This window comes from Megascapheus bottae, chromosome 1, assembly GCF_031878675.1.
Source record: "Megascapheus bottae isolate mThoBot1 chromosome 1, mThoBot2.hap1, whole genome shotgun sequence".
NCBI lineage: Eukaryota > Metazoa > Chordata > Mammalia > Rodentia > Geomyidae > Megascapheus > Megascapheus bottae.
The window spans coordinates 28,564,676-28,576,789 of NC_143509.1; the positions used below are offsets into that span (position 1 = coordinate 28,564,676).

The 12,114-nt window shown below is 59.1% G+C and overlaps 1 protein-coding gene across 2 annotated transcripts; it reads right to left on the reverse strand.

Moving 5' to 3' along the window:
• Positions 1–555: 555 nt before the first annotated feature.
• Tipe1 (TNF alpha induced protein 8 like 1) lies at positions 556–9,295 on the reverse strand. 2 transcript variants are annotated; one of them, XM_090340673.1, is made up of 2 exons: positions 9,206–9,285; positions 556–1,990 (listed from the first exon to the last, which is right to left on the reverse strand). In XM_090340673.1, the coding sequence occupies exon 2, from the start codon at positions 1,982–1,984 to the stop codon at positions 1,424–1,426; it is 561 nt and encodes a 186-aa protein (XP_090196799.1). In that variant the 5' UTR covers positions 1,985–1,990; positions 9,206–9,285; the 3' UTR covers positions 556–1,423. The 2 variants fall into 2 exon arrangements, with proteins under 2 accessions (XP_090196799.1, XP_090196806.1); XM_090340680.1 differs by having other exon boundaries at positions 557–1,990; positions 9,215–9,295.
• Positions 9,296–12,114: the final 2,819 nt, after the last annotated feature.

Below are 12,114 nucleotides of genomic sequence, written 5' to 3' on the forward strand. Positions count from 1 at the left end.
TGGTTAACTGGAGATAAGAGTCTCATCAACTTTCCTGCCCTGGCTGGCTTTGAACCCTGGTCCTCAGACCTCAGCCTCCTAGCAGCTAGGGTGTCTCCTATGTTACCAAAGCAGACATTTTGGAGTTTGCCGTCTGTTTTTCATTCCTGTTGCTGGAGAGCAGAACCCAGAACCTCACACTTCTCAGGCAGGTGCACTCCCTGTGTCTATAAAGTCACGCCTGGCTTATAAAAACAACTTGGGGGGGCCGGGAGTTTGGCCTAGTGGTTAAAGTGCTTGCCTAGCATGCATGAAGACTCGGGTTCGATTCCTCAGTACCACATACATAGATAAAAGCCAGAAGTGGTGCTGAGGCTCAAGTGGTAGAGCTCTAGCCTTGAGAAAGTCCAAGGACAGTGCTCAGGCCCTGAGCTCAAGCCCAGGACTGGCAAAAAAAAAGAAAAAAAAGAAAAAAAAAAAAAAACAACTTGGGGGTCAGGAGTTTGGCCTGGTGGTAGAGTGCTTGCCTAGGGTACACAAAGACCCTACCACATATATAGAAAAAGCTGGAATGGTGCTGTAGCTCAAGTAGCAGAGCCCTAGCCTTGAGAAAGCCCAAGGACAGTTCTCAGGCCCTGAGTTTAGTCCCCAGGACTGGCAAAAAAAAATAAAGAAATGAATATAAAAACAGCCTGATGGAGCCAGGTGCGGTGGAGCTGGGAGGGTGGTGGTTCTAGGCCAGCCTAGCTAAGGAACTTGTGAGAACACCATTTCAGCCAGTAAGCTGCTTATGATGGCACAGGCCTGTCATCTCAGCTATGTGGGAATTGTCCATACGAGGATCCAGGTCCAGGCCAGCCCGGGGCAGAACCTCAAGTCCAGACCTGCAAAATAAAACTAAAGGGGCAGAATGGGGGGAAAACGCATGGCTCAAACCACAGAGCATCTGCCTCACAAATCCAAACCCAGCGCTGCCAAAATCATGTTTTCCCCCCGCAGGTACAGTTGTAATTGCAGGCATGCACATCCCTCTGGAGGCGGGTGACCACGATGGAGCCCAACAATCCCCCCCCAAGTCACACAAGGGGCTCCATCCATTCCTTCCCTGAGGTCAGGAGAGGGACCGAGCCCCACAGTGAGGGCCTCTGAACACCAGGCCAACGCCAGCTCCCTTCTGGACACTGCTGACAAGGCTGAGCTGCCAAAAGTGGAGGCCGGGTGGTCCTCAGCCCCCACCGGTCGAGGCCGGCCTCTCGGTGCTGCTCTCCCAGCCCGTGCCTGGAAGGCTGAGGCAGGAGGGTGGTGATCTCTGCTCAGGCCAGCCTGGGAAGGTCCAGACAGGATGGGGATGGGGAGCAGAGGACATGGGGCTTAGAAACAGGGGCGGAAGACGCAGGGTGCCGTGTGCTGAGTCATGGGGGGCCGGGGCCGGGGGGAGGGAGGCTCAGATGCTGTCAGCGTCCAGCATGCGGCCCAGTCCGTCGCAGATGCGTTGCAGGTGGGTGCGGTAGGGCTCGGCCGGCCCGTACAGCGCCGTCAGGAAGTCCCCGTTGGCGAAGTGGCTGAACACGTGGTTGATGCGGCCGTGGGACTTGGCGGTGAGGTGGGGTCCGGTGGCCTGGTGCAGCAGGTCCCGGCACTCGAGCAGCCCGGCGGCCAGCACGCGGCGATCGAAGGTGAAGGCCACCTGCTGGAAGCTGACGGCCGTCATGGCCAGGTTGCGTGCGCGCCGTCGGAAGTGGCCCAGCTGGACCAGCTGGTCAGCGTCCAGCTGCCCGGCCCGCAGCGTCACCGCCACCTTCACGGCCACCTTCACCAGGTCCTTCAGCACCCGCCGAGCCTCCTGGCGGCTGCACGTGAACTCCTTGCTGGCACGGTACAGCTCGTCCAGCACCTGGCTGCTCGCGTCATCCGCAAACACGGCCACCACGGCCTTGGAGGACATCTTGCTCAGGACCTTCTTCTGGGCCTTCAGGGCGAGACTCTGGGAGCTGAACGTGTCCATAGTGGCCTGCGGAGGAAGGGGCGGACAGAGGGACAGACAGATGGGAATGAAAGGGAAGCATGGCCAGGCCTGCCCATCAGGCTCCTCCTGTCCCCCCTGGAGTCTAGCCTGCTGTTCCCAGGTTAGCCTGCCCACCCTCTCCCCCCCAGCCTGATCCCAGGTAAGTCTATAAAGACTCAGGGGACACAAGTCCCCATAATTAGGTGTCCCCTGATGGGTCCCCAAGACTGTCCTGAGAGCCGGGCGCTGGTGGCACGCGCCTGTAATCCCAGCAGCACGGAGGCCGGGGTTCAACGCCAGCCCGGCAGGAAAGTCTATAAAGACTCTTAGGTCCAGTGAAGCAGTAAAAAGCTAAAAGTGGAGCTGTGATTCAAGTGGTAGAACGCCCACCTTGAGCGAAAGAGCTCAGGGACAGCACCCGGGCCCTGAGTTCAAGACACAGGATGAGCACAAAATAAATAAACAGGCCCAGAAGGGCAGGGGTGAGAGACAGGAAGATCCACGCAGGCCCGGGTCATCACACTCCGCCCAGCGCCCCACAGGGGCCCCTCATCCCAGAAGCCCCACAAAGCCCATCTTTGTGCAAGCTGAGATCTAGGGAGGAGCCCAGCACCCTGCTGCCCTCCCACCGCCCTCAGCAGTCAGGACAAAGCCTCCCTGCCACCACACAGCCACCGGGCCCGCCGTCCACAGTCCAGAGACAGGCTGCTTCTCCCACCAAGAACCTGCGAGATCAGAGAGGCCCTAACGTTCTCTGCCCAGTCCCCCGAGGTGACCTGCATCTCTGGGTTGTGGGGGGAGGGAGGCATGAGTTCTTCCCTATTACAAAACCAAGCTCACTCCTGAGGGCCTACGCCAACCTTGCCTCAGTTTCCCCAGCTGTGACATAGGAAATGGTAAACCGAGCCGGCGTGTGGGGACACATGTGAACTGCAGGCTGGCCACCTGGCAGTCCCCTCAAAATGCCATCTTGCCCATTTCTAGAACATCCCACCCTATCTCCCACTCATTTGTGGAATACCAGAGAGGACACCCCCGCCCCCCCCCACTCTCCCCCACCCCCGCCAGAGTCCTTGGATCCAGCCTCCTGGGTTGCAGATGAGGCAAGGAGGGGAAGATGGCTGTGAGTCTGAGGCTGTGTGTCCTTGGGCTGAGCTCTGCCCCTCTCTGGGCTGTTGGTTCTGAGAGCTGGGCCTGTTGACAGACTCTAGAGACCCTGCAGGAAAAGGGGGGGGCGGGCAGCGTGGCCAACCCCACTCCCAGCCCAAGGCCTCACCACACCTGGGGTGGTCAGCTGCCTGGCTCCCCTTCCTTCCCCGGGGCCCATTGTTCTGCCAGAAACTCCCCCAGGGACCAGGCCTACCCCAAAATAGACCCAGCGGGCCTTCCTTCCTGCGGAGCTCCGAGGACAAGCACCGCGTGCCTGCTCCCTGCCCACCCAGTGGACTCATGCCCTCCAGACCCAAACAGTCAGTCAACAAGCAGGTATAGGGCAGCAAGATGGCCTGGGGCAGCCGGGGCTCTGGGCAGCGCCTGTGTGGTCAGCAACCAGCCAACCCACACCAACACCAACGCCAATGCCAAACAAACCGGGCGCCAGCAGCTAACGCCTGTCCTCCAGCTACGCAGGAGGTGGAGATAGGAGGGTCCAGCTTCAAAGCCGGCCCGGGCAGGACCGTCTATGAAGACTCTTCTGTCCAATGAAGCACCAGAACACCGGAAGTGGCGATGGGGCTCGAGTGGTAGAACGCCAGCCTTGAGCTGAAGAGCTCAGGGACAGTGCCTGGGCCCAGTGTTCAAGCCCCACCTCTGACAAAAAGAAAACAGATGAGTGGATATCCATCCAGGCTGGACCCACCACACAACCAGGAAAAGGACAAAGCAGTGACCCACACCCCCAGGCCACGGTGTGACCTGGAGGCACTGCACTCAGTGAGAGAGCAGCTGGTAGGAACCATGCAGAACAGATGGAGCCAGACACAGGAAGTGGATTCATCAGAGGCTGGGAGGGGATGAGAGACTTCGTACCGCGACGAGGCCACCTTCCAGGGCGGATGGAAAGTTCTGCAAGTGCAGAACAATTGTGTGAATCACACACTGGTGATTGTGTGTCTGTGTCCTGAGGCCTAAACTAAAGGGCCTAGGCACTGTCCCTGAGTTTCTTTTGCTCACAGCTGGTGCCCACTCCAGCCACAGCCACAGCACTAGTAACAGATGTGTGTGTGTGTGCGTGTGTGTGTGTGTGTGTGTGTGTGTGTGATTAATTGGAGATAAGAGTCTCACAGACTTTTCTTTCTTTTTTTGCCAGTCCTGAGCCTTGAACTCTGGGCCTGAGCATTGTCCTTGGCTTTTTTCAAGGCTAGAACTCTACCACTGGAGCCACAGCACCATTTCCAGCTTTTTTGTATGTATGTGGTACCCAGGAATCAAACCCAGGGCTTGGTGCATGCTAGGCAAACACTCTACCACTAGGCCAAACTCCTGGCCTCGCTTCGAGCCTTGATGCTCAGATCTCAGCTTCCTGGGCAGTTGGGGTTACAGGTGTGAGCCACTAGATCCTAGCGATAGTAGTGAATTTTACAATAGTCTGTGAATTACATCTCTGAGCAGAACATTTCCAATCGATGCCTCTCTTCCTCTACACATTTCATAATTCACTTAAAAGATGGTAAAGAAACCTGACAAATTAAATAATCAGGATTTGGGCTGGGGACTTCTTCCGGCCGGGAGAAAGTAAAAGCAAGGGCAGAGGTGGCCCGAAAAGATCTCTGCACAAGGAGGCTGGACATGGAACTGGGGTAATGAGTTTGCGGGGTGGGGAAAGCCTGTGCAAAGATCCTGAGGCATGCTGGGCATGGTGGCTCACGCGTGTAATCCTAGCTACTCAGGAGGCTGAGATCTGAGGATCTTGTGATTCAAAGCCAGCCGGGGCAGTAACGTTCCTGAGACTCTTATCTCCAATTAACCACTAGAAAACCAGAAGGAGGACTGTGGCCTTGAGCTGAAGAGCTCAGGGACAGCATCCAGGCCCAGAGTTCAAGCCCCATCACACACACACACACACACACACGCAAGGTCCTGAGGCAAGGCCATGTCAAGCATGAAGAAGGTGGTAGTTCCTTGCATCCATTGGTCCAGGGCCTCCCCACCCTGACCCCAGACCAGGCCCATGCCCCAGCAAACAGCATTTCCATTTCTAAAACTGGCATCTGGGCACTGCCACCCAGGCTCTGCCAACCCGTAGCCCTGCCCCCCCCCCATTCTTTCCTAGGTCCCAGCCGTGTGCTGCACTTGGAACCTTTTGCTCGCTGCCAAACCCCACTTCATCATGTGCACTCTGAACTCTGTCCTCACCCCCATTTTGGAGACTCCTAACAAACCAGCCGCAAAACAATCTTTACTTGCAGAAGGCCAAGGTTGGTGGCAGGGCTGTTTCGGACCCTCCCCTGAGAAGAGGGGTGCTGTACTAGGGGATGGGAGAGCTGAGCTGCCCTTTGGGGGGCCGGGCCCACCTGTCCTTGTGTCACCCAGAGATGCCCTTCTGCCTGGTCCATCCAGCTGGGCCCCAGCCTCACGGGCCTCAGGGCCTTTGAACGTGCACAGAGGCCTTCGTCCAAATAACAAATGACAATCCCTATGGACCTGCCCTGGTCCCCTCGCCTTTATCTTGTTTGGTGATGGCCCCAGCCTCTCCACCACCAAGATTTGTACTCGTCACAACCTACAGGAAACGAGACTGTGTTCCTGTGGGATCTGTGAATCACCAGGCCAGGCCACAGCAGGTGTGTAAGCATGTACATGGCTGTAATCAAATGCTGGATGCTGGGGATGGGAGTGTAGCCTAGTGGTAGAGTGCTCACCTAGCACGCACAAAGCCCTAGGTTTGATTCCTCGGTACCACATACTCAGAAAAAGATGGAACTGGTGCTGTGGCTCAAGTGGTAGAGCTACTAGCCTTGAGAAAAGTATCCAAGGACAATGCCCAGGCCCTGAGTTCAAGCCCCAGGACTGGCAAAGAAAAAAACAATACTGAATGCTATGTAGGAAGGGGAAAGAAAGTCGTGGCTCAGCACCAGTGACTCACACCTGTAATCCTCACCAGTCAGGAGGCTGAGATCTGAGGATCGGAGCGTGAAGTAGTCCCTTTATCACCGAGGAACCACAAAAAGCTGGACGTGATGTCATGGCTCAAGAGCCTCAGCCTTGGGCACCTGGACTGAGCCCAGGCCCCGAGCTCAAGCCCCAAGACACGCACGCCCCCACACACCAGAGTCTGCACACTCTCCCGCCCAGCCTGGCCTCAAACCTGGATCCTCCACATCGTAGCCTCCTCCAAGTAGCTAGGGTGACAGCAGGCAAGGGTCGCTGACACCCAACTTTCATATCTGCCGTGCGTCTCATTTCAGTACTGGGGAGGGAACCCAGGAGGCCATCACCCTTGCTTCACAAGCACTAACCACCGAGAGACACCCCAGGCCCCCCGTTCATTTACAAATGCTAACAATCCTTTCGTCTAACGGTAAGTGGTAGGCTGTCACGTTCCGGCGTGGCTTTGTGTGGAGACCAGATGGCAAAATGCCCAAAAACACAGCCGTGTCTCTCGTGAGCTGGCTCTGGCCCATGAATTCTTCATGTCCCACACAAGGGCGTCAATAATGGATGTGCAGGGCTGGGCGTGCCCGGGCTGTGGTGTCCCCACACGGCCTCTGCCTCTGCCCCCCACGGCCTCACAGTGTGGGGACAATGCCACCACAGTGCCCCCCCCTGACCTCGGACTCACGCTGTTCCCACCCACTGGCTCTCAGACAGAGCCTCTCACACAGGGTTCACCAGAGCCCTCGGTCCTCAGCCCCGAATGGTGAGGACACCCAGCACCCAGCAACAGCGTAGAGGCCTTAGGACTCCAAGGGAGAAAGCCTGTGGGCAAAAAATGACGTGTGGGCCTGGCAAGGGGCGGCTCACACCTGTCCTCCCTGCTACTCCAGAGGCTGAGATTTTAGGATCCCAGTTCAAAATCATCCAGCCCAGCAGGCAGCAACATGAAACTCTTCATCGCCAATGAACCAGCAAAAAAAAAAGCCAGAGGTGGAGTTGTGGCCCAAGTGGTATAGCACCAGCCGTGAAATAAAAAAAGAAAGAAAAAGCTCAGGGACAGAACCCAGGCCCTGCATCCAAGCCCTAAGATTGGGGGGGGGGGAAGAAAAGATTTGTGGGGGCTGGGAGTTTGGCCGAGTTGGTGGAATGATTGCCTAGCATGCGTGAAGACCACACACACAGAACAAAGCTAGAAATGGTGCTGTGGCTCAAGTGGTAGAGCTCCAGCCTTGAGAAAGCCCAAGGACAGTGCTCAGGCCCTGAGCTCAAGCCCCATATCAAGAAAGGTGGGGCCCCCATTGGCCTCAGTGTCCTTACGCCAGCTCTGACTTCCTGCAGGTGCTGATTATTGAATGAATAATAACAGCAGCCAGCACCACAACAGGATGTCAGAGATCTCAGGCCCCGAGGCCCAGGGTGAGGCGAGTTCCACACACAGATCCTCGGAGCTCCACGCCAGCCCCCAACACCTTCTGCCCTTCCCAGAGCACAAAGACAAGGAGGCTGACGGCCCAGCTCACCTCCAGGACCTGAGGGCCAGGTTCTCATCACAGACCTGTGCAGTGGCAGTTACGGGGGGGGGGGGGGGGAACTGAGTCAGGGGTCATAGCATTGAGATTTGGAATCAGTCTTCCCCCACGGAGGCCACCTTGCAGGGGACATGCCTGAAGAGCCCTTTAGGGGAAGCTGAAAGGCTGTGTGTTGGGTCCAGGGCCCTGTACCCCAAAGTATTCAAGGGTAGAGACATATTTAGGGGACTACAGCGAGGGAAACAGGCTTGGTGGGGGAGACTCTGCCAGGGAGGCCATCCAGGGGTGGGGCTGGGGCAGGGGAGGGAAGACATGGAGCTGGGCCAAACCCTGCCCTCTCCCCAGCATCTATCAGCACCCAGGCCTCCACTGGGTGCTCCATCTCTGGGTAGTGCAGTTTCCATGACAACAGCTGGAGGTGTGGCCCCCAAGATCCCCCTGTTGGATCTCTTGTGGATCCCTTTTACAGACTGAGACACTGTGGACCCCTGAGCCCCCCAACTTCAAGGGCCCTGAGGCTGGGGCCACCCCTGCAACCACAACAAGACTTGGAGAAACCCCCCCCAACTTCCTTAGGGGTGCAGCCCACCACCTGGGAGAGGAGTTCAGCCAGGTGTGGCCTGCCAGATGGCTTTGTTCCTCCCCCACACTGTCCCCAGGCCAGTCCCTCCCCTGCCTGCCTGCCCCTCCCAGCGGCCAAGCCCAGGCTGGCACCTCCTGGGCCCAGCCCAGCAGGTCAACTTGTTATGTTTTAAACTTGGCGCCCGTGTGAACCCGTCCTGCTGGTCTCAGGCACAGGCCCTGAGGCTGCACCAAAGGGAGAACGGTAAGAGATGGCTCATGCAGGGGCCATCCTCGGGGTATTCCTCAAACCACACAGTCACACCCCTCACCGCACTTTTACACACGAGGGAAAACCAGGCCCACAAGAACTGAATTACTGGTATGAAATGCCCACAGGCCCAGGGTCACACACTGCCCCCAGCAGAGCTCAGGAAGTGGCCGGGGAATCCTGTTTACAGCTGGGGTGTCCTATCCTTCCTTGTCTTCCCTTACCCCTTCTCCCTCCCCCCCCCCAAAAAAAAGATGTAGAATCCAGGCCTGCCTCTGTCTATGCCTCCTTGGCCAGATCACTGGCCGCTTGTCTGTCTCCATCCTTCCTGGGAAATGGAGCCAGCGAGCCACCAGAGGCCAGAGGGCAGGGCACTGGGTCTGTGGCTACCTACCAATTATCTTGGCAGTGCCAGTCCCAATCCATTGCTGGTGAAGCTGAGGCCTCTGAGAGCTGGCCTGAGGCCCCCTGGGTTCTACTCAGCCATACTCTTGGTTCCCAGCACTTACAAGTGGCCCAGGCACGGACCACCTGCTCTAAGGGACAGCATCCATCAGAGTTCTCCCAGAGGGTGGGCACTCATCCTGAGACAGGGCCCCAACCTAGTGTGGTGTGCAATCCACATCCGATCCTCCCCCCTTAACCATACAACCAGAGTGACAGGCTGAGAAACTGAGGCAGGACAACCGATAAGGCAGATGGGGAGGAGCTCAGGGAGGGACCCAAGGGGGTGGGAGGGCTACAAGAAAGACAGGCGGGACCCACCTCTCTCACCTGCTCCTGGGGGTCCGTCCCGACGTCTGACTTTCGTGGATCCGTCCAGCTGCCTGCCAGGGGCCCGGGGCCTTTGCTGTAGCGGCGAGCCAGACGCCTGGGGCGGGACACTGGGCGGGGCAGACAGCGAGTCCCCGCCCCCAGTAGCCACGCCCGCTACAAGCCACACCCACCTTCGCTCCAAAGACGCCCTGGGACTGAGGGCGGGCTCATTGCACGGGAGCAGCCAATGGCAGCACGGGCGGTGTACGAAGCACCCAATGGAGAGGTGGGGGCGGAGAGTAGGGCGGGTCTAGGGGCGGGGCAGCCGGAGGGGGATTCCTCCGGAATTGTGGACCGACCGGATGCGGGGGCGCGGTGGGTCTGGGGCCGCAGGGCCGGGGGAAGGGAGAGGAAGGAGACATCGCAAAAGAACGTGGGTGGGGAAGGCAGACACTGCAGAAAGAGACCCGAGAGCCCACAGGAAGCAAGTCGCCTCCTGGGACTCAGTTTACCCGCTGAGTGGAAGGAGTTTGGGCCGATGCGCGTTCGCCGAGGGCCTTGAGGAACCTGGCTCCTCAGAACCCACTGGGTGCCCCGGGACGAGGGCAGAGTCCCGAGCCTGCGGGGGCCGAGCCACACCCGGTGGGGCTGGAGAGGAACCTTGGGGACGCTGTTTCAGGCAGGTCCGGCCGGGCCTAGGGACAAGGCCAGAGGACCCTCCAAGTCCAGCCTGGTCTCCGTGGGAATGGGGGGGTCAGGCAGGGGCAGCAGGTGGGCGGGACGCGGAGCCAGCTGGGCCCCCAGGCGGAAACAGCTGTGTGTCCTGGGAACTGGGCCTGGGTTGGCTCCCAGCTCCCCTGAGCCCTGTTATCCGCCTGCTGTCCAGCCTGGCCTGGGGGCGGGGGGAGGGCACCGGCTCAGGGAGGGTCCTGGGGGCGGGGATCACACCAAGCTGTCCCCTCCAGAGGCATCCAGGCAGACCCTGGCCTGGGCCTCATGTGGCAAGAACCAATATGAGGACTCCATTGTGGAGAAAGAAACTGAGGCCCAGAGATGGGGGGCTCACCCCAGGCCCATACAGACCCAAGTGGCAGAGCTGGGATGGCAGCTGGGGGTGGTCGGGGGCTCACGCTCAGCCCCTCCCTCTGGAAGCCGGGTCCTGCTGGGTGAATCCGTCCCCTGCGCCTTTGGGACCTGGGGGCGTCGTGGCCGCGCCGCTTCCCCCCGCGCCCGGCAGGGGGCGCGCGCTGCACACGGTCCGGGCGCGCGGCGCGGTGGCTCCGAGAAAGGATCCTCACCACGGGCGGGGTCCCCAGGCTGTCACCCCGCACCCCCACGACGCTGTGATCCCGAGAGAGCCGCCCCTTCTCCGGGTTTCGGCCTCGCGGTGGGACCCTGGCTGGTGGTCCTGGAGGGGTGGAGCGGGGGTGGGGGTTTGATTACTGGGAGCCCCTTCTCCTCTGCCTGGTGCTTTGGGGATCCGACCTTGCTGCTGGGAGGTCCTCGACCCTTCTCAGGAGCGTCACCTGTCCCGTCCTGTCCATATGGTGAGGACCTTCCAAGCCAGCATGAAGAGGGAGGCAGCAGGAAGGGTCCCCTACTGTGGATCAGGCCAGGGGGTCCCGAGGCACCATGCCAAAAGCATAAGTGGGGGGTGGGCGTCAGAGGCTCAGTTGTCTGAACCAGGAGAATCTGCCCTCTGTCGCCGGCCCTGCTCTCGGGAGGCTCAGCTGACCACTGGCGTCTGGGAGATAACGGAGGAGGGGTGCGTGGCTGAGGAAGTGGGGGAGGCGGCCTCCGAGAGCAGGAGCCCCAACAGCCTAGACTGGCAGAAACTTCACGCACCCTTGAGCATCTCAGTTTACCAGGCCTTTAAGGACAGGCAAGGTGACAAGGCCAAATAGAAAGATTTCCACAACTCTAAGGTCATGAGGTGGCCTCCCCCACATGGACGTGGGTGCCCACGCACTTAATTAGTGGGTCCAGCCCTGCCCCTTACTGCTGGAGCCAAGCCCACGCCGCGGAGGCCACGCCCACCGCGTGGCCACGCCCGCTCACGTCATGGCCACGCCCCGGACGCTGTGGCCACGCCCCTTGGATCAGATGGAGATCACAGGCCACGCCCCTTGTAGCCGTAGCCACACCCCTTCTCATTGCACGCCCCCTACTGCTGGAGTCACCTTTACTGCTTGAGCCACCTGCTAGGACCTAGAAGAGCTAAAGCTCGGTGTCCAGCGTGCCAGGACGCCTGCCCACACAGCCAGGGAACTGACTCACTAGTCATCAACTCAGCACATGCTGGCAGCAGGCTGTACTTGGGAGTCAGCTCTGAGAGCCACCATGCACCTCTCAATGTGTGCAAAGGCCAGCCAGCCCTGGGGCCTGGACTACAATGACGGCCTGTACACTGGAGAAATTTGTGCTGGGCTCAGCTCCGGGCCTGTAGGCGAGGTGACATGACACACAGCCAATGCCGCAGCAGAGCAGTGTCGCAGAAGTACAGCATGGTCTGAGCCCCTTGATCAAGCTGTACCTGAAGTTCCTAGGCTTTAAGATCGCCTCTGGAATCTCTGGGTCCAGCCAGGGATCTCTGTTTCTGCCTCTGTCTCAAAGTCTGTCTTTGCTGTTTGCATTTTTGAGTCAGTGTCTTGGGCTGGTGGCAAACTTGCCAACCTCCTACCTCAGCCCACTTACAATTCTGACTCCTGACTGCAGTTTCCCCTTCCTCACAGCCCAGGGACAGAGGTGTCACTAGCCCCCATCAGCCCATGAGGAAACTGTCCTGAGAAGCACGGGGTTCGTGGAGTGAAGAGAGGAGGAGAGCATGTCCAACCCTAGCTGCCCCTCGGGTGCATTCTTCCAGCAGCCACCGGGGGTGCCCGTGGATGCCAGGTCCAGTCCCTGCTCTGCCCATAGCC

Excerpts from the sequence above, each read along its gene's own strand:
- Tipe1 (XM_090340673.1), bottom strand. The coding sequence starts at position 1,984 with ATGGACACGTTCAGCTCCCAGAGTCTCGCCCTGAAGGCCCAGAAGAAG.